The 21,204-nt window shown below is 63.9% G+C and overlaps 1 protein-coding gene across 4 annotated transcripts; it reads right to left on the minus strand.

The window, feature by feature from the left end:
- Positions 1-315: 315 nt before the first annotated feature.
- On the minus strand, positions 316-18,019 carry STK11 (serine/threonine kinase 11). 4 transcript variants are annotated; one of them, XM_061190904.1, is made up of 10 exons: positions 17,380-18,019; positions 9,441-9,524; positions 8,541-8,630; positions 7,680-7,812; positions 7,443-7,579; positions 6,561-6,688; positions 4,300-4,357; positions 3,884-4,077; positions 1,685-1,898; positions 316-855 (listed from the first exon to the last, which is right to left on the minus strand). In XM_061190904.1, the coding sequence occupies exons 1-10, from the start codon at positions 17,667-17,669 to the stop codon at positions 633-635; spliced, it is 1,551 nt and encodes a 516-aa protein (XP_061046887.1). In that variant the 5' UTR covers positions 17,670-18,019; the 3' UTR covers positions 316-632. The 4 variants fall into 4 exon arrangements, 3 of the variants coding, with proteins under 3 accessions (XP_061046887.1, XP_061046886.1, XP_061046889.1); XM_061190903.1 differs by having other exon boundaries at positions 767-855; positions 1,685-1,903; positions 17,380-17,750; XR_009700888.1 differs by lacking the exon at positions 316-855 and adding an exon at positions 3,572-3,773 and having other exon boundaries at positions 1,822-1,903; positions 17,380-17,750.
- Positions 18,020-21,204: the final 3,185 nt, after the last annotated feature.

The raw sequence follows: 21,204 nt of genomic DNA on the forward strand, positions 1-21,204 counted from the left end.
GGGAAGAGGATCAGGCCCCCCTGGCCACTGCACTGTGGAGCTGTGGCCCCCGGGCTGGGCAGAGGGGCCTGTGGAGGTCTGGGGAGGCCGGTTCACCAGAGAGCACAGAGATCCAGCATGGCCAGAGGCAGGCACGCGTGGGAGGCCCACGTCTCCACCCAGCACCACCAGCAAGACCTGCAGACCCGGGCCAGACCCTCCACTGTGGGGTCCAGAAAGGGCCCCAGGCTCAGGCTCAGACTCAGACCCCCACCCCCGCCACCTGACAGCACGTCCTGCCACCCACAGTTCCCAAACATCCCTCACAACCACAGCTCAAATCCACCTGTTTTATTTTTTCTTAAAAAAGGAGAAGAAAAAAGAACCAACCAAACAATGAAAACAAGGCAGCCGCCGGGCTCCCCTGGGCACTGGGCATGCATCGCGGTCGACAGGTCCGCTTGTCCTGCCCATCCCGCTGCGGCTGTGGTTGGTGGGAACACATCACCAGGTGTGGGAAGCGCTAATGAGCGGCAGAGTAAAAACGGGTCAGGGCGGGCGAGAACCAGTAGTCTCAACGTAAAGTGCATGGCGAGGGCTGGCGTGGGGCCGCGCCGGGCCCTCTCCCTCCTCCCCCGGCCGGGGGAAGGGGCTCAGCACAGGATTGCAGTCAGCAGGAGGTCGTGTCCACCAGCCACCAGGGGAGGGCGGACCCCAGTCCCTGCTGTCCCCCAACCACAGCCCTCCAGGCCCCTCCGGCTTCCGGAGGGGCGGTCAGCACGAAGGGTGCAGCGGCGGCCTTCCTGGGCAGTGGGCGGCAGGCCAGCAGTCGGCGGGAAGACTGAGCAGGACCTGGCCGGGGCTCCTGGAGACAGGCTGAGACCAGAACAGAAGGTGGGTCACTTCTGGGTCAACGCAAGGCCCTGCATCCCAGGAAGCAGGCCCGCCCTGGGGCCGCCCAGAGGGTGGGGAAACTGAGGCCTGGTCACGCCTCAGTGATGTCAGATGCCTCAGGAGGCCAGGGAGGGCTGTGCTGCCTCAAGGGGCCACCCCGGGAATCGCTGGCCACCTGGTGGGATTAAGCACGGCTCTTCTGCCACGGAACCGGGCCTCCCTCCAAAGAGTTCCTACCCCACCTGGCTGGTTCTGATGATGGCAAATTCTTTGGGGGGCGTTTCAGGGGCAGCTCCCTGGGAGAGGGGACATGGCTGGACAGGGGCTGTAGCCTCAGGCCCCTACCCCACTGCTCACATCCTGAGCAGGCGATGGGGTCTCCAGTGCCTCTCGGGCCCAATCGCCCTTTATGGACTGGGCGGTCAGGGCTGGGAGGAGGAAGCAGGGAGGGGAGATGACGGCCTCCGTCAGAGCCCAGCCCCTCCTGGCCTGCTCACCCTCCCACCCCCCCACCCCCCCACCCCCCAGCCTCGTCTGACGCCAGCATCGCCCTGTCGCAGAAGCAGGCTGGGCGGGGTGGGGGTGAGCCCCGCAGGTCTGCGAGACAGGCTGCCGGCTTAGGGGCCCTGCTCCTGCACACGCCGCCCCCCGACCCCAGTACATGGCCAACGCCCTGATGAAAGTGACCTCCTGCACCTCCAACCCAGACCCCGGGGGTGACAGGCACAGGCCGTGACGGTGACACCAGCCAAGCAGGGCAGTGCCCATGGCACACCCGCAACCCATTCCTCCGGTCCCCACCACATCCCACCTGCAGGCGGCCACCCTCACTGCTGCTTGCAGGCCGACAGCCGGCGGATCTTGCTGCTGGCCGAGCAGGCCTTGCGGGCGGGGTTGGAGGCGGCGCTGGCCCGGCGCTCCGCCCTCGACCTGGCGCTCAGCTGGGCTGACTCGGTGCCATTCACACACACGGCTTTGGGCGGGCCCCGGCTCTGTGCGCTCCGCCCGGCCTCCTCCTCCGGGACCTGTCCTAGGAGGGAGAAGGCAAACGTGTGCTGACTGGGGGTCCCCGACCAACACGCCCCCAGCGCCCCGCCTGCCCGGGCCCAGGGCACCTCCACCACCTGTCCCACCCGGTCCTGCCAATGGGGCCCTAATCCAGGGAGCGGCGGGGCTGGCCTTCGAGTCGGCCGGGGCAGGGCCCGGCCTACGCTCACCTGCCTGTTCAGGTGTGAGCGGAGCCCTGCACTCAGGTGGGTGGGAACACGGTGGACACCAGGGACCTGGGGCCCGAGCCTCGGCTCTCTCACCTGTGCGATGGCCAGACCTCGCTGGGCCCCGTGGGACTCGGAGGGGCTGGGCTCGGGCCGGGTGTCCGGACTCGCCGTCTCTCCCACAAGAGCCCGCCCCGGCTCTCCACGCCGGGCACAAACGGAGAGGCCGTCACAGGTGCCTGCCATGCCCCGGCCCCAACTGTGTGGGCTGCCAGCCCTCACCGGGTCCCGGGGCCACTGGCCTGGGGCCGCCCGCCCCACTGTGTGCCCGCTGAGGCGTGGGGGGAGGGAAGGGTGCGGGGAGCCCGTGCTGCCCGCGGCGCACCCCCCTCCCACGGATGTCGGCAGGAAACCCCTCAGCTGCCTCAAGCCCATCTCCTCCGCACACGGAGCCCCGTCTCTGCCAATGGCGTCACGTGCCTGACTCGGCCTCCGGACCTAGCCGGGAGGCACCGGCCCATGACCGGGAAGCGTCTCAGGTCAGAACCCAGAGCGTGGGGGTGGGGGCAGTGTCAGGTGCCTGCTCTGATGGGGGAGGGGGGCTGCAGGGGCGCTGAGCACCGAAACTCTGCGCAGATCACCTGGGGCCCGGCCTCCGGCACAGTGACCACGGTCAGAGGGCGGCTGGAGGGCACGGGATCTGCCCCACATGCCCTCAAGGCACTGGGGCCACTGGCCCCGACCAACCAACACCCGGCCCAAGGCCCAGCACCAGCCCTCAGGGTGGACGGCAGGACCAGGGACAGACCAGGGGCCCAGGGGAGCAGCTGAGAGCCTCTGACCGTGACCACGCGACAGGACCGGAACGGGAGGAGCCCCAATATGGCCCGCTGCCAGCCCACGGGCAGGTCAGCGAGAAGCGGCTGCCCGACCTCAGCACAGGACCGTCCGTCCCCACGTCTCGTGTGGTGGACGTTCCCAGGCCAGGGATCTGGCTCGGGCCCAGAGAGCCGCTCTTGAACAAGCCCTCCCCTACCCAGGCAAAGCGGTCCCAGGGCTCTGGAACAGGCCTGAAGAGACAGTGTGTGGTCAGTGCCTCTACAGCCGGCCGGCCAGCAAGGCTCACACCCAGGCACCTGTCCCGGGGCCCCAGTGCCTCTGAGAGGCAGGACACCTTGCTTCTATCCTGTGGAAGGGACGGAGGCTCCAGGAGGCCTCACTCAGGACTGGACCGTGGCCAGGGTTCCCAGGGCGGGGGCATCCCACCTGACCCCAGGACCCCATGGGGAACGGCTGCAGCCAGCTGCACCAGAGGCCTGAGTGTGCCCCCAGGAGAGTGGGACACGCGGACCCACCCTGGGGCTGCTCCCTGGAGGCCCTGCTGGCCACCCTGCACACGGGCTCTTTCTACGGTAAATGCCTAAGCCCTGGCCGGCGAGCCGGAAGGAAGTAAGCATGACCCGCACACGCTCAGCGGGGCAGACCTTTATGCGGGAGCCTGCAGAACCAGCCCCGGGACAGCACAGCACCACGGGGCGGTGGGTGGAGCAGCGCTACACTAGGGCCCGGGCTCTGCCCGGAGCTCCTCGGCGGCCCTGGCCTCAGCTTCCTCTCCAGAAAGGTCTGAGCACTGGCTCTCCTGCGGGCCTCTCTCTCTAAGCCCTGCCTCAGACGCCTCCTCGCCACCTGGGGAAGAAGGCCACTCGTCAGCAGGGCGGCCGGTGCGGAGAGGGCCACCGGACCCTCGGGCCGGGGGCGGGGCCTCCCCACTTCCCCCGCAACCCCCGGGGACTCACCGGGCACCGTGAAGTCCTGAGTGTAGATGATGTCGTCCTCGATGTCGAAGAGCTCGTCATCCGTGGCGTCGGCGCAGCCGTGCAGGTCCTCCAGGTAGGGCACCACCGTCATGCCGCGCCACCGGTCCTTACAGTCCGCGCTCGGCGGGATGGGCACTGGCTCCTCGGCCGGCGGGTGCTTCTTCCGGAACCAGCTGCGGAAGCCAGCGGGTCAGGGCAGCCAGGGGCTTGCCTGGCTCCCCACGTGGGCCCACCCCCAATTCCCACTGAGAACCACGCGGGGTGGGGGAGGGAGAAAGGGCCCAACGGGAGAGACTGAGCCAGCAAGACCCCCGTGGCCCCAACCTCCCCCTCCCCTGCCCCCACTCGCTCTCACCACATGGGCCCCCAAGTCGGGGAGCCCTGCGGGGACTCACCTGTGCTGCCGGATCTGCTGTATGGAAAACCGCTTGGCCGGCTCGTATTCCAGCATCCCTGCCAGGGAGACCAGCGGTGGGTGCAGGGGCCAGCACGGGCAGAGGGCCCTCCCCTGCCTGGGAGAGGTGGGGACGCCCGTGGGTGCCCGTACAGGGGAGGGGGTGGCGTGAGTGAGCGGAGCCCCCTCCCCCGCAGGCCTGGCCTCTACAGCCGGGCGCCCAGCACGGGGGCAAAGATGCTAAGCCCGTAGCTGAATGGAGGCGGACGCAGTCGGGGCCGTCTCCCTGTCTCGACACGAGGGGCTGCCTGGCAGACACTGCAAAGCGAGGTCGGGAGGACCAAGACCAGAGAAGGCTGGGATGCAGGACAGACAGCCCACCCCAGTGACCCTGAACCTGTCCACACGCCCCAAGAAGACAAAGCACACGGCTCGCCCCTGCTGGTGCCTGCCCGGCTCTGGCCAGCAAAGCCTGTGACTGGCCATTCTAGCCAGGACACCAAAGCCCCCTGAGGCGGCGGCAGGAGAACTGGAGGCCTCGAGAGTGACACACCGTACGTGGACACTGGTGTGAGGGCCTTTTGCCTGGCACCCGAACACTCAGAAGGGGCAAGGCTGACCTGCAGGCTGTGCTGGGCTGGCCCGAGGCAGCAAAGGGCGGCACCGCCCCCCCCAGGGCTGCAGGGGGCCCAGGGCCCGAGGTCCCCAGCCCCCACCATGCTCAAGTGCCCACCCCCTTCCCCACAGGAGGACCGAGGGTGATGCAGAGAGGGGGATGGGGGCGGCAGGGCTCTGCACACCACCTCTTGGAGGTGCCTTTGTTCTCAGGAAACGAGAGGCCATTTCAGAAGCTGGGGCTCAGAGAGCTGAGTGTCTGAGTGGTGTGGGAGAGGAGGAAAGGTCACGGTCGCGGCCTCGCTGCAGGAGGGCAGGGCCAGGGCGGTGTTCCAGAGACTCACGGGGGAGGCGGCCCAACAGCGCAGCGGCCGGGAGGAGCCTCCATGCGGAGTGCAGTGCAAAGGCCCCGAGGCAGGCCTGGGCGGAGGAAGTGAGGATGGGACACCCTGCCTGGATCTGGGGACAGGGACACGGGTGCCCTCTGCCATCTCGTCGGCCCCACTTGGGACTGTTTTGAGCATTTATGAGAGTGAGGGTGGCAACAGATCATCATCTGTGTCACTGGAGCAAAGAAAGCTCCGTACAGAGGAAACTCTGACCCACCAGCCCCTGGCGAGGGAAGGAGAGTCTGAAACACCAGCTCACCGCCTGCAACGGCCCTCGGCCCTCAGTGGAGCTGGGGGAGGCCAGCGGGCACGGTCCAGGCACCCGCAAGGACGGGGCCCACAAGCTGCTAAGGAGAGCTCAGGTGGAGAGGGGCGGGACTGAGCCAGCCGGGCCACTGCCTCCCGCTTGCTGGCTCCTCCCACGTTCCAAGAAGACCCCAGGCAGGCGGTGTGCCCAGCCCTCTGAGGGTCCTGGGGCAGCTGGCAATGCAGGCCTGGACTGGCGGGGGGGAGGTGGGGGCCGGGGCCGCAGAGCACTGGGAACGCAGCTGCCCAGCTTCATTTCACCTTCACTAACAAACCAAAGAACCGGCGAGACTCAGTCATCAGAAAGCTCAGGAGCCACGCAGGACTGTGAAGATCCTCTTGGCTGTGCATCACACGAAGGCCGGGCACTGACCCAGCGTCCAGCACAAGCCGAGGGTCAGGTCAGTTACACAGAGCCCAGGGACTGTGGGCAGGGAACCTAGGACGGTGCCGGTCAAACAGGGCGATACCCTGGATGTGCTGCGTCATCAAAACTAACTTCGGCCAAGCCCCAGGATGCTGGTGTGGCTCCCGCCCATCCATACCTAGACAGGCCCCTGCCGTGCACAGACAGCGCCACCTGCTGTACAGCCCAGGAACTGCAGCAGGAAGAGCCCCCCCCCCCCCCCCCCCCCCGCCGCAGGAGACCCCCACTCAGCAGGCAGACTGGGGTCCCCGCTGCTACTTCACTGTAGGGATGGGGGATCAGAACAGGGTGGAACGAAGGTCCAGGGCAGGCAGTGGAGCCCAGAGGAGCCAGCGGCCCCTCGCAGGCGCCCCTGCGCCCACTGCTCTCCACCACCCCGCCCCGCCCCGCCCCACGTCGGGGAACTGCACAGAGAAGAGCCGGCTCCCGCGGGGCCAGCGGGCCACAGGAAACCCACGGGGGCCTCAGTACCCGCCGCCAGCCCACCCACCCCCGCAGCCCAGCCTCCTGCCTCGAGGGCCTCACCTTTGAGCAGGTCTGAGAGTGGGGGGCCGCAATCCCCCGGGATGGTGTAGTCCCCCTTCCCGATGTTCTCAAACAGCTTGTAGATGTTGTCCCCCTCGAACGGGTACAGGCCTGTCGTGATGTTGTAGCTGCGGCCCCGGGAAGGACAGACCAGTCAGGAGGGCCTGCCTCGCGCCCCAGCCTGGAGCCAGCCTGGTCCCGAGCCTTAACCACCCCCACCTGCGGGGACTTGGACTTGGTGAGGAGAATGTTCTGGAACACATGGTGGTGGCGGCTCACTAGGAAGATACGGAAAGCCACCGGATGGTACACTCTGACACGGTGGGTCAAGGGTACACGAGTCAGCTCTCAGTAACACGAAACAGGACGCCCACGCCGGCGGCTGCGCGCACGGGGGGTTGCAGCGTGAACTCGCCTTGGGCAGGAGAGGCTTCCAGAGAACACAGGCCCACTCGGTGCCGCCTGAGCTCACGGAGGAACAGACGACCACGTGGCGGCGTCTGGGTGGGGGGTACGCAGCGGTGGGCTGAGCATCGCCGGCGACTCGTGGTGTCTGAGAATTCTCAGCCCCAGGGGTCAGGACAGAAACACCCGCCCAACAGCGACTGTGGCCGGTGTGGGAAGCAGCGCAGGTGGAGACCAGCACAAGCCCGAGATGGGCGGGGGCCAGGAGGACGGCCGGTCCCAATGCCTGTCCCCCCACCCATGGGGGCTCCTGACCCCAGCTCCGTGGCCTCCACAGGCTCTGGGGGGGCGGCAGCAGCTGGGAGACCTGCCAGGAGGGGCAGGTCATGGAAGCCTGGAGCCCAGACGGGGTACCTGGGGCCGGGGGGGTGAGGGAGGACCCCTGGGGTGGACGGACCCAGGCCCAGGGGCACTTACAGCGTGACCCCAGCTGACCAGATGTCCACCTTGAAGCCAGAGAAGGTGTCCAGGCCGTTGGCGATCTCGGGCGGCTGGAATGCGGGGGAACCCTGGCTCGTCCGGCACGTGTCGTCCTCGGCAAACGGGTGCAGGGCCTGTAGCAGCACCAGACAGCCCTCAGGGAGCGGCCCTCGGAGGGCGGGGACCCCACCCTGCGTCCCCACCCTGGGTCCGGCTTGGGGGCGGGGCACCTACCTCAGCCACACCGAGGTCGGAGATCTTGAGCGTGCCACCCGTGGTGAGCAGCAGGTTGCCGGGCTTGATGTCCTTGTGCACGATGCCCTGGCTGTGCAGGTACTCCAGGCCGTCCACCAGCTGGCAGAAGTACCTGCAGGGCACAGCCTCTGTGAGCCACCGCACCAAGGGGCGCAGCCCCACCTGTCGGGAACCTCAGCTGCCTAGAACGGCTGCCTGCAGCAACCCAGCGGGACCAAGGATGGGAGGCCGAGGCTCAGGGGCCATCGGCACCGGGCGGCCCATCAGGGAACCAGAGGGCCAGTGGCCGGGCCGAGCCACTCCTGGGCCCCCGCTGCAGTAGCTCCCACCAGGGGCACCTGCCCCAGCTGCCCCCCCAGCCCGGGCAGCCCATGGCCCCTGCTATCACCCCAACCTCTGTGGCCTGGACACAGCCCTGCTGCCCCGCCCCCCCGTCCCTCCTGGGGCCAGGGACCCAGGCCAACCCACTGACCCCGTTCCCCTCACGCCACAGGCCAGCTGGTCCTACAGCAACTGGGTGTTAGGGGTTGACTGCCCAGGAGAACTAGCCAGCCGGGGCAGTACAGGCCGCTGTCAGGAGCTTCCCAAGCACAGGAGGCCCCAAAGCCTCGGTGGCGGCCACAGTGGGGCAGGGAGGTGCGCAGAGAGGAGCTTGTGGGGCTGCCAGGGCGTCCACAGCAGGTGGGCTGCGGGACTGCAAACTGAGCCCCAAAGCCCTGAGTTTTGAAACACACTCGAGCTTTCATTTCACTGATGATCAGAATTAAGTTGTTCGAACGCTTGGGCCCGTGAGTGACTGGGCGGGGGCGGAGGGGGCAGCAGTGGGGCCCGCAAGCTCACCCGTGGGCCTGGCACACGGGGAAGCGCTTCTCAGGCACGCTGTCCAGCATCTCCTGCATGCCGCACACGCAGTACTCCATCACCATATACGTGCAGCAGCGGCAGTGCTAAGGAAAGCACGCTCAGCCAAGACCCCGCCCCGGACGGGCCATCCCCAGGGAACAGACAGATGCTAGGGGGCGAAGGCTGCACTAGTGAAGTGAGCTGGAGACCCCAGAGGGATCACAGGTGCTGCAGGAAGCCCCCCGGTCGTTCCACACCCCAAGGAGGAGCTCAAGCCCCAGCCCTGGCCCCCAAAGGAGCGAGGGAGGGGTGTGTGGGCCCTGGGGAGAGAAGGCCTGAGCAGGGGTGGGAGGCCAGGGAGAGACGAGGGCAGCACAGGGGTGAGGCTGCAGAGCAGGGATGGGGGGCCCAGGACCAGGCTGAAGCCCCCCAGCCGCATCTCCACCGTGGAGGGGCAGCCCTGCGACTAGGATGGAGAGGACCCCCATCACACTACATCCAGCGAGTCAGTGACAGGCCCCTCTGCGACACAGGCCCCTCAGCAGGCCCCTGGGCCCCTATACCCTGCTTCTCGGAGCTGCAGCCCAGGAGTAAAGGGCGAAGGCCGAGGACACTCCCAGTACACCGTTACCGCAGTGACACACTCCCCATCCCGTCCCCCATGCATCCACCACAGGCCAGGGCGCACAGCCCCCCAAACAGAAGCCAGGAAAGCGTCCCCGCTCCAGGGACCAGGCTGACAGCAGGGCCCCAGCTCCACACGAGAACAGGAGGTCTAAGCGGAGAACCCGCCCGCATCCTGCGGCGCCCCTCGTGGGCACTCGCTGGAGAGGGGCCCCGGCCCCGAGGTCGGCGGCGCTCAGGGAACACCTGGCACCCCAAGCCCCAAAAGGATATATCTTCTGCTTCTCCTCGTTGTACAGCACGTCCACCAGCTGGATGACGTTTTTGTGCCGTAACCTCCTCAGCAGCTGGATTTCCCTGAAGACAGAGGACGGAGGCGTCAGCCAAGCCCCACGGCCCGGCAGTGCCGCCGGCGCCCAGGAACCGTGCAGAGGGCAGCACCAGAGTGGGCAGCTCCGCACAGGGGCAGCTAGTCCTGGGCACGTGCCCGAGCCCAGCAACACGACCAGGCCCCGTCCCCGCATTTTACCTGAAGATGCACAGAGACCACAGCGAAGACCGCGCAGGGACAGCAGGAGAGCACGCGAGAGTTGGGGCTCCAGCCAGGTCCCCGCATCCCCCCACCCCCTCCTCCCCCTGGGACTGAAGCCCAGGCTCCCCTCCGCTGTCAGGGCGGCTCCACGAGGACTCCCTGCAGGAGCCGGGGTGGGGGTGGGGGGGCCGGGCAGCTCCGCAGAAGGTTGAACAGTCACCAACTGACCCAGCACCTCCAATCAGGGCACGTGCCCGGGAGGACCGAGAGCACGGCGACCCGGTCACACGTGCTCACGGCGGCACCGTCCACGGGAGCCCAAGGGCAGATACAACTCCAGTGTCCCTCCACACACGGGAATACCACTCAGCCGAGCGAAGGCAGAAGCCCTGACACTCGCTACAGCGTGGACGGACCCTGAGGACACGATGCTCAGTGAGAGAAACAGACACAGAAGGACACACGGTGTGTGATTCCACTGATGGGAAACGTCCAGAACAGGCCAGTCCACAGACAGAGAGTGCGTTCCTGGTTGTCAGGGACTGGGGATGGAATGGGGTGACTGCTGATGGGGACGGGACTTCCTTTTGGGGTAATGGAATGTTCTGGAACTAGACAAAGATGAGAGTTGCTATGAAAATACTAAATGTCACCGAATTGCATGGTATGTGAATAATACGTCAATAAAGATTTTTTAAAGTCCTCACCGGGAAGCCCAAGCATGAAACACAAGACCAACCAGGCAGGTGAGGGGTCCCCAACCTCACGAGACCCGAGTCGCACGCCTCTCACTGTCCATGAAGAGGTCGCCTATTCCAGGAAGCCGTTCCTGACCACACCCCACCCTCGCACACCAGCGCGGATCCTGTGCCCTCGACACCACGCGCCCTCCCCAGCGTAGGTCCTCCTCCCATGCAGATTCCCCAGCCCGGCACTCATGCAGGGAGGGTGCCCCGGAAACAGCATTTGTGTGTAGCGCCCACCCCCCAGACCCATAGCACAGGAGGCCACCGACTTGCTGGAGGAAACACAGCTTTACAGCTGCTTCCCGTGAGCTCACTGCCTGCCTGCCCCCCACCCCACTCCCACCCTCACCAGAGGGTTGCGGGGCACAGCAGTAACTCTGCCCTCATTCCCCCCATCATTCCGCGTTTATCCCTAACCACCTGACCTCTGAGGTCTGGGATGCTGCACACATTTCAATCCACACCTGAGTGGGAGGGAGGAGAGGAGACTCACAGACGTTGGGGTCACCCTGGTTTACACCGCCTGACCTTTGGGATTTATCCTGGTGTCCAGTGTGAGCAGGGATCACACTCAATTTTCCCCCCAATAAATGATACACAGTAGCTCCACCTCAGCTCTGTGACATCAGGGCGTCCTGGGCTCTGTGGGGTGTGGAGCAGCATCCCTGACCTCCACACCTTTGATGCCAGGAGCCCCCCTCCCTCATCGTGACAACCACAGATGTCCCCAGGTATCACCAGGTGTCCCTGGGGGCAAGACGGCCCAGGTGAGAGTCCTGCTGTAAAGGATCAGGAACGTCCTGGGGTGTGGGGAGCAGACCCTGAACCTTCCCAGCTCGGGCCCCAGTGCTGGTCCCCCAGATCCCACTCACTCACTCAGTCCTGCAACGGACGGGCCTTATCAGGCCCCTGTGGGTCAGGCCCCGGGCAGGTGGGTGCCCTGTCTGTGGGGGCTTGGGTGTCCCTCTGATGCTCCAGGTCCACCACCACTTGTCAGGGAGCGGCCCTGTGCCCCCAGGCATCCCTCCCCCTCTCGCCCAGATCACCCCACAGCTCTGACTCCCGGCCTTGCTTGCTGCCAGCTCTCCGGGACCAGAGCTCGGCTCTGGTGACTCAAGGACCCTCCCCCGCAGGCAAGTCCCCTCCCTTTCTATCTGACAGTCGAGGGCTGGTGGCCGCCCCGGGCCGCACCGCACAGCAGCCTTTGTCATGACAGTGGTGACCGGGCCTTTGGGGTCCCTGCCAGGACTGAGTACAGAACTCCTCCTCGCAGGGGTCCCAGGGGCAGGGGTCCCAGGGGCAGGTGCAGAGCCGGCTCCCCTCAGAGACCAGTGTTTAGCACCTGCCGTCCACCCAGCCAGCCAAGTACCCGCTGAGCTACCTAGCCAGAGCCGCCATGGGGTCTGCGGCCCAGAGGGGAAGGGTGTCACGTGGGGGGCAAGCTGTCGCGAGCTGCAAGCTGGGGGGGCTGAGGGAGGGCCCAGCGCAGACTCTGACCCCGTGCCAGCCTCCCCGGGAAGTTGGCTCCGGGCACTCTCCCTCTCCTCTCCATCCAGAAGCGCTACAGGGGCTAACTAAACCGCACGTGTGGACACCAGGAGGCCCTTCGTACCTGGAGCCAACGCGTGGCCACCACCTGGAGCGCTTACAGCCAGGCTTCAAGCAGCGTCTGCCGATCCAAGTGTGAGAACCCGCCTGAACGCGGACACAGGCTGCCAACAACACGTGTGGCAGCTCCGGGAGGGGGGCCCGCGGCTAGTCCAGGGGCCCCGGGGAGCTCACCCCAGGCCTTCCAAGGCGAGGATAAACCCCACGGCTCTGCCTTCTGTGCCGTGAGATACCTGGGCCTGGAACCATCTTCCGGGCTGCGCCTCCCCATCCGCCCACTGCCTTTGGGGCAAACTTCTGTGCGGGAGGAGGCTGACGGCAGCACCCTTCCCTTCACAATTAAACAGCTCACCCCCTACTCCAACGCCGACAAAGCCAGCCCTGAAGGGAGGTCCCCGCGCTGTGGGTGCGTCGAGCGCTCATGTGGTCAGTTAACTGTGATGGAAACCTCCTGGAGAAAAACGTGTAAGTCCCATTATGGATACCAGGTAAGTGGCTACAGTGTCCCGCTCCTCCGAGAGAGGAGAACCACGCCCACAGGTGGCACGGGGATGCGCGCTCCGAGCGGGCAAAAGGGGCGTGCAGGAGGACCCCCGAGACATTCACTGCAGAGACCGGGCCGGGGAGGGGCCGCTACACCTTCTCTGAGTTCTCCGTCTCCTACAAGGCACACCACTGACCGGAAAAAAAGAAAAACAGTATTTAAAGAAAGAGGAAAAGCCAGGCACTCAGCCAGGATGCAGGAAGTAAAGTGACAGGAAGCCGAGCCTTCCGGCCCAGCCGCAGCTGCTCAGGGCGGGTGTCACAGGGACCTGCCCACAGTGCCACCCGAGCAGAGCGGACTGCTGGGGACGGACTCGCTGACTACCCACGAGGGAAACGGAAGAGCCCCTGGAGCTCACAGAGGAATGGAAAGGAGCTGCCACCACAGTCGCCCATCCCAGAGCCGCCGGGGATGCACCCACCTCACTCCCTCCAGACGGCGATGGGGACAGGGACGGGTCCACAGAGAGCAGGGGAGGGGACGATGGTAGCTCTGGACGAGGGACACTGAGCAAGACCCCCCTCACCCCTTGGCCTCTCTGCTGATGCTTCTAATCATATGGCAAGAGGCCATTGGGGATCCGGGAGAGAGACTAAAATGAGGAGAAATTCACTAAAAGTGAAGTTCAACACAAACACTCGCTCACGCAGCTTCCCAGAAACACAATTCCTAACAGGCACCAAGTGGGGACAACCCGAATGTCCACTGACGGGTTAATGAATACACCACGTCCCTCCACACCCAGGAACATCACCTGAAAAGGGGTGAAGCACTGACACTCACTACCACGTGGATGGACCTTGAAAACAGGATGCTCAGTGAGAGAAGCCAGACACAGAAGGACACACGGTGTGTGATTCCACTGATGGGAAACGTCCAGAACAGGCAGATCCACAGAGACAGGGAGTGGGTTCCTGGTTGTCAGGGGCTGGGGGAGTGAATGCTGATGGGGGCGGGGTTCCTGTTGAGGGGATGGGATGTCTTGGAATTAGAGGTTATGGTTGCACTCTGTGAAAATACTAAATGACACTGAGTTACCCGCTAATAGTTGAATTTTATGTCACGTTAAATTATGTCTCATTAAAGCCGTTAAAAGAACAAATTGCCATGCAGCGCGAGGTCAACATGGGATAAAGGGCAGCTTTGCTGCGATTCCCAAAACACTCCTGAGTGAGGAGCCAGTGTCCCCCCCCCACCCCCTGCGCCCCGGCCTGGGGTGTATCCCGACGGCCCCCGAGCTCCCACTGCATCTCACAGTCACCCCCTTGGCCAGGGAAGGACCAGACAGGGAGGCCACGAGGACGTTCAGTGTGGGGCGCCTCAGTGGACCAGCCGTGCCCTATCGCTGCCAGCCTGGCCTCACGGAAGAATCCTTCCCAATGGGGGGCGGGGGGCCGGTGCCCCAGCAGATGCCAGGACCTGGCAGAAGCCACTCAGGACGGGAACGAAGGCCAGCAAAGTCCAGGCTCTGCTGCACGCGCTAAAATCCCAACCACTCACCCCCCAGGTTCAAGTACCTGCCAGTCACCGCTGGCCTGGCTGAGGGAGGCCCAGCCTAGAGACTGGCGCCGGCCTGCTGGGCCCCAGCCACACGGGCAGGGACGCCAACGAAGGAGGCTGGCAGGGCCCTGACCCGCCCAGCGCCGGCCCCACACGGCTCACCAAGCACCCGCACCCCGCATACACTGGGTACAGCCCCCGACCTGCCCTCACACAGACGGGCTGTGGGGCACACAGACTGCCCCGGCCACTGTACGCTTGTAAACAGCTGATGAAAGCCCACAAAGAACAGTATCTTGGGACAGGTGAGAATCCCGTGAGCGGGGCCCATCTGCCACCCGCCCTCCCCGGGGGGTTGCGTCAGAGGGGCGTGTGCCCACCGTCTGTATGGGCGCGAAACCCCAAGGCTGCCCCCGGCCAGGCAGGCACCAGCGCGGCTTCTGCTGCCAACCGGGAAAGCAAGCAGGTACAGCTTACTGTTGAAAATGATCCTTAGGGGAGTTTAATTTTTCATTAAAAAGTGCTTGGATAGGTAACGAAAACATGCTAAAGAAAGGCTCAAAGGGAGTGTGGCAGAGGCATTAGTATTAAAACGATGAGTAATTTCTGTCTTACTTCTTGGTGGTTTTCGGAACTTTCGTGTTTTACAATAAGAGCAAATTAGTCTTTGTGAGCAAGAGGGGGACAAGCACAGACCCACAGCAGCCCTCCCGGGAGAAGCCACAAGAGGGGAGGACCTCCTTTAACACAAAGTGTATCCTTTAAGGAAAAGCTTCCCATCCCAACTGGAGCTAGAGGACTCCTGAGGCTTGTCTGGAAAATTCTGGACGCTTCACTCCAAGAGAAGAGTCTGGAGTTGAGTTCATTAAGTCTCTCCAAGACAAAGGAGCCTGTTTTCCCTGCAGCTGCCTGGCAGCAAGGCTGACCCAGAAGCCTGGATCTCTGGGCCGGGGAGTGGACACCCAGCCCTTGCTTGAGCCCAGGGCCTCACCTCCTCCGGCCTCCAACCTGGGGCGCTCTGTCAGGACTCAGGACAAGGGAACAGGGTGCCTCCAAGCAGGGCACGCCCCCTCACAGCGCCCAAGGAAGGAGGCGCGGTGGGTTCTAACCCGCAGCCGCATACCCAGCAGGTCCTCACGCCACACGCTGCAGACGGCAGGCGGCCGCACGGGGCCAGCGCTGCGCTCCAAGGGGCCTCAGAGAGGTGAAGACCTACGCGTCTAGGGCTAAGCTGGAGGAACCGGCCCAGGCCCTGCAGCTGTGACACCTCGTGTTGACTGCCAGGCCGGCTGTGGACCGCCAACCACTCTGCCTCCCGGGCCTCAGTTTCCCCTCCGGTTCTTCCGACGGACACTGTGTCTCCACAACTCCTGGGACCGCGGCTGACCGCTCAGGAAACGAGGACTGGGAGCCAGTACGCTGCGACCCTCCGGTGGGGCGGCAGAGCGCGAGGGTACTCTTTGGGTGGTGAACAAACGTCCCCTAACTTGACCTTGAGCATGTGCATTTGCATGTGGGGAGGGCCTTTATTACGTGTACATCATGCTTTGGCAGAAGTGGGCGCGTCTGCGGATGTTCTGGGACCCACTCAGCTCTGCTGCCCCCAGTCCACGCCCCTGGACGCATGCACTACCTGAAGCCCCAGGGATGGCCAGCAGGGTGGGCTTGGGCGACTCTAGCCAGACAGATCAGTTGGGGCTGGAAGCCAGCCTGGCCCCTTGGGGACGGACTCTGGGAACCCCTCCTACCTCAGGGTGCTACTCCCAAGAGGCTGGGGCCTGGGGTGCCACGGCAGCCCAGCATAAAGCACCGGCACCAGAACACCTCCACGGACCCAGGCTGACCTCAGGCGGAGGGAGGGTGCATCCAGGCTGCAAGAGCACAGCACCCCGTTCCCCGGACAGATCCAGGGATGAGGCCTAAGAAGAGCCAGGAGGACGAGAACCAGCCCTGGAGAGCGGAGGTGTGGGGCGGGGGGGGGGGCTCAACCCGGAGCAGCGGCCAACTGGCATCCCGAGGGCCATGTCTCCCCCACGTGCTTCTGCCTTAATGAGAAAATGTGACTTAGAAGCAGGGAGTAGGGATCTGATCAGAGGTGTGGCCTCGCTTGGCCCACAGGAGGGCACCCGCTGTCCCCTGACCTGTCTCCCCAGGACACCGGTGGCCCCTGCCCCACCCCCACCCTGCAGGTAAGAGACGGGCACAGAGAACTGAACAACTGGCCCTGGGGCGCCCGGCCCCACCTTCGCCGGGGGTCCACAGCTGGGGCACTGACCACAGCCAATCAGGTCTCAGCACCCTGCTCCCCGACTTGACCACCCTAGGCATCCCAGAGCAGGCAAAAACAGCTGGGCAGCGCGCTGTCACACTGCGTGAGAGCAGGGGGGCCAGGAGGAGGGAATGAAAGTGGATCTGGGAGCAGCACTCCCAGTACTGGCCAAGGTCACCAGCCAGTCCCGCTACCGCCTGGCCCGTGAGATAAACCCCTCGGCTCGGGCAGGGCAGGGTCCCCCCAGGCAGCAGCGATAAGGAGGGGTGGCCCCTCCTGAAACCAGCAAGAGGGACGGAGGCAGGGCTCCCACCGTCCTGGCGGCGGGGGTGGGGTGGGGTGGGGGGGTCTGCACACAGACCCCACCATCTCTGGGATGTCAGAGGGCAGACGGGCGCCTGAAAAAATCCGTGTAAAAAGTTTGCGGCGACACAAGTCGATCCCCTTCTCAGGAGTCACCGGGCCTGCGAGTCGCCAAAGTGTCCTGTGTCACATCCCAGGAAAGTGAGAAAGGGCGAAGTTCCCCCCTGCTGACTGATAAGCCGGTGCAAACAATTATTTTTGGCAACCGTACGGTCCCCCTCCAACAGGATAAACAAACCGCGTGTCCCCGGCCCTACTAAAAGCCGCACGCTGCGCGGAAACCTGCCGGCGGCGGGCAGGCCCCTTTCGGAGCCCAACTGCTCGCAGCCAAACCAACGCCGGCCCCTTCCGCCAGGCACCTCAACCCTCCGGACAGCTGGGAGGGCAGAGGGGGTGAGGGGCGCCCCCTTCCGAGGAGGGTTCCGCATCGGCCGAGAGCACAGGACGCCCAACCGCAACAAGCTAGCCTGACTTCACCGAAGTACCCTAGCGAATTGCCCACGACCTTCCCCGGCTGGTCGGCTCGGGTGCTTAAGGAAAGAGAGGACGGAAAGAAGAAAGCGAGAAATGGAGGGAGAAGAAACGGAGGGAAGGAGGAAGGAGGGGGCCGCCCAGCAGGCCGCGCCCCCACCCAGGAAGCCCGCACTTACTTCTTTACGTTGGCCTCCCCGTTGGGGATCCTCCGCAACTTCTTCTTCTTGAGAATTTTGACGGCTCTCCGGCACAGCGTCTCCGAGTCCAGCACCTCCTTCACCTTGCCGTACGAGCCCTCCCCCAGCAGGTCCCCCATCAGGTACTTGCCGATGAGCTTGGCCCGCTTGCGGCGGGGCTGGTAGATGACCTCGGTGGAGTCGATGCGGTGGATGAACGTGTCCATCCCCACCGACATCAGCTCGCCCTCTGTAAACATGCCCAGCTGCTGCGGGTCCGCCACCTCCATCCTAGACCCCAGGCCTCCGACTCCCGCCGGCGGTCCCTTATTCCCTTTTCTGAGCTTCGCGGTGTGCGGTTCTTCCGTTTGTCCCCCCCCCCCAAAAAAATTCCCTTCTCCAAAAATAAAAGTCAACAAAATCTCAAAAAAAGGAAAAAAAGAGAAAAAAAAAAAGGAAAACCCTTCTTGGAAAAGAAACGATTGTACTGAACGTGAGTTCAAGAGGCGCGCCTGGTCCAGAGCCCGGGCAACCGGGCGTGCGCAGCGTCCCAAGTTTGGGGGCCGCCCGGCCTCGCAGTTTCGAGGTGGGCCGGCGCGTCCACGGGGGCCCTCGAGAGGCCGGTGGGGCCGGGAAGTGCTAGGTCATCCTCCAGGGACTTTAGACCCTCGAACGAACACGGATGCGGCAGGATCGAGTCTTCTCCGCGCCGTCCATTACTAGCGGCCCATGGCGCGCGCCGGGAGCCCCGCACAGGCCGGCCCCGGGGCCCCCAGAGCTGGGCAGGCGAGCTTAGCCGGGGGCCGGGCGCGCCGCTCGGGGGCGTCTCCCGCCGGCCTCGTCGTCCGGGGAGCCCGAGACGCCGGCAGGTGCGTGTCCTGAGCGCGCGGGGCACCTCCGTCCGGCCCGGCCGGCTCCCGCCAGCGCCGGGGCTGCCCGGGGCCCGCCGGCCGCAGGGAACAAGCCCCGTCCGAGCCGCCCACTGCCCGGGCGCCCGCACACCGGCCCGAGACCCCGAGCGGCCGCGCGGGCCCGGCGGGCGCCCCTCCCCAAACGGCAGCCCGCGCTCGCTCTCCGCCCGAACGCTGTCGGCCGCGGGCCGCGGGGCGCGCGGGGCTCCGGGCGGCCGAGGCGGCGCAGGCCGCAGGCCCCGGGCCGGGGTTCCGGAGGCCGCCGGAGCCCGGGCAGCGCGTCCCCCGCCGCGGCCGCCGCGCGCGTGGAGCAGGCGGGGCGGCGCGGGGACCCAGCCCATGCAAGGCGGCCGCACTGCCGGCCGGCGCCCGCCGCCGCTGCCGCCGCGCCCCGCCTCACTCGCGGGGGCCTCGGGCCGCCTCCCCCTTCCGCGCCCGACACGCCGCCGCCATCTTGTTTACCTCCTCCCCCGCCCTGCGCCGCCGCGCCGCCGCACGCCCGCCGCGGGCCCGCCCCTCGCGGCACCGACGTGCACGCCCGTTGGCCGAGCCGGCCGGCCACGCCCCCGGAGCGAGCCCCGCCGCTGCCGCCCATTGGGCCGTTTGGACCCAGGCGGGCGCCCGAGCGGGGATTGGCTCGAGCCCGGCCCCGCCCCAGGGGTGGATACTCCTTGCTCATTGGTCCACGGGGGCGCCCGTCAAGGGGAGGGGGCGGGAAACAGGCGCGGGGAGGCGAGGCCTCGGCGCTGACCTGGGAGGGGTTGGGGGCTGGGGTCGGAGGTCGCGAGTGCCAACGGCGTCCTCGGAACCGGCGGGGTCAGAGCGCAGCCCTCGCGGCCGGGACGTGGCTCGGCGACCCTGGTGGGTGCCTGTCGGGGCCTCTCCCCCGAAACCCCGTTTGAGGCGAGGTCAAGGGTCAAAAAGTAGCCGAAAGTGGCCAATTCGAGGCAAAAAGCCTTTATTAAGAATCTCTCGGCCCAGATGGGGAGAGAAGTGCGCAGGGCGGAGTCGGCCCAAAGAAACTCACGGGCTAAAACTCAGAACCCAGCTGGGATTGTGCCAGCAAAGTGCTTTGGATGAAAAACAGAGTTGGCAAAACACTACGGCTTAATGAAGCTGAAAATACCTCCAGGCCTGTGTTGGGTTTTTTTTACCTTTCTGTTTTTTATCACTAGATTCTTACTTTGCCGGAACAAACTGCTTGTCTTGAGTGGAAACGTTGGGAGCTGACGCCATCGGATTTGAGCTGCAGGTTGGGGGTTCTGAGCCTGACACCTGTGAACTACCTAAACCTATGTGCAAAATTGAGTGTGCCCATGTGCTTGTTCTTGGGGACATCCGTGAGTTTCATCAGATTCTCAAATGACCCACAGAAGAGGGATTGCTGTGGCTTTGGGGGTGGGGGCCACAAGTCACACCAACATACCAGCAAGTCCTAATCAGAACATGTGGATTAGCCCGAGATTTCTAAATCATAAAGATCAGAGCAGAAACCACTGAAACAGAATAGAAAAAGAATAGCGAAAATTGATGAAGCCAAAAGATTGGTCTTTGAAAAGATCAAAACAATTGATAAGTGCTTCCCTGGTGGCTCAGTGGTTAAGAATCCGCCTGCCGGGCTTCCCTGGTGGCGCAGTGGTTGAGAATCTGCCTGCCAATGCAGGGGATGCGGGTTCGAGCCCTGGTCTGGGAAGATCCCACATGCCACGGAGCAACTGGGCCCGTGAGCCGCAACTACTGAGCCTGCGCGTCTGGAGCCTGTGCTCTGCAACAAGAGAAGCCACCGCAATGAGAAGCCCGTGCACCGCAACAAATAGTAGCCCCTGCTCGCCGCAACTAGAGAAAGCCCACACACAGCAACAAAGACCCAACACAGCCAAAAATAATAAATTAAAAAAAAAAAACAATTGATAAAACTCTAGCCAGACTGACCAAGAAAAAAGAATGACCAGTATCAGGAATTAAAGAAGGAATATCACTACAGACCCTACAGATATTACAAGGATTAGATATAGGAACAACTCTATGCCCATAAAGTCAACATGAAATGGACCGACACCTGAAAAGGCACTAAAATGAAAGCTTACTCAAGAAGAAATAGATAATTTACATCGTTTTATATCTATTAGAGAAATTAAATCTGTAGGGAAAAACCTTTCTTTTTTTGGCTGCACGGCTTGCAGGATCTTAGTTCCCCCATCAGGGATTGAACCCAGGCCCATAGCAGTGAAAGCACAGAGTCCTAACCACTGGACTGCCAGGGAATTCCTGGGAAAAACCTTTCAACAAAGGCAATTAAGGCCCAGATGGTTTCATTCGTGAATGTCCATCAAACATTTTGGGAAGAAATAACATTGGTTTCAAACAATCTCTTCCAGAAAACCGAAGAAGAAGGAACATTGCCCAACTCAAGTTCCTTTTGGTATTTTCTATGTTTTTGACTGCTGGCTTACGCCCAAATTTCTTGGAATCTGGGGGTATTTGATAATTTTGGCATCTGTAGGCCTCACCCTCCTTCACTCCACCCCTCTCCTGATGTGCGGGACACATGGAAGGGACTCGGGAAATGTTTGGTGACCATTGCAGAAAGAGTCTATGAAGGTGAATCTCAGCTCAGACGCCACCTTTTCTGAGAAGTCCTCCTGATCATTCCCTTGAATGTAACCCCTTTCCAGCTTGATTTTCTTCTTAACACTTGTCACCAGCAGAAGTTGTCTCATTTTTACATTCCGTTACCTGTTTTTCTTCGGTGTCTGGAACTACACTGGGAGCTCTCTGAGGCAGAGGCTGGGTATGTCTTGGCCACTGCTGCATCCTTGGCAGTTTGAGCTGTGCTGTCCAGTACGGCAGCCACTGGCCACATGTGTCTGATAAGCTCCTGTAATGTGGCTGCTGGAATTGAGATGTGCTGTGG

This window comes from Eubalaena glacialis, chromosome 4, assembly GCF_028564815.1.
Source record: "Eubalaena glacialis isolate mEubGla1 chromosome 4, mEubGla1.1.hap2.+ XY, whole genome shotgun sequence".
Taxonomy (NCBI): Eukaryota; Metazoa; Chordata; class Mammalia; order Artiodactyla; family Balaenidae; genus Eubalaena; species Eubalaena glacialis.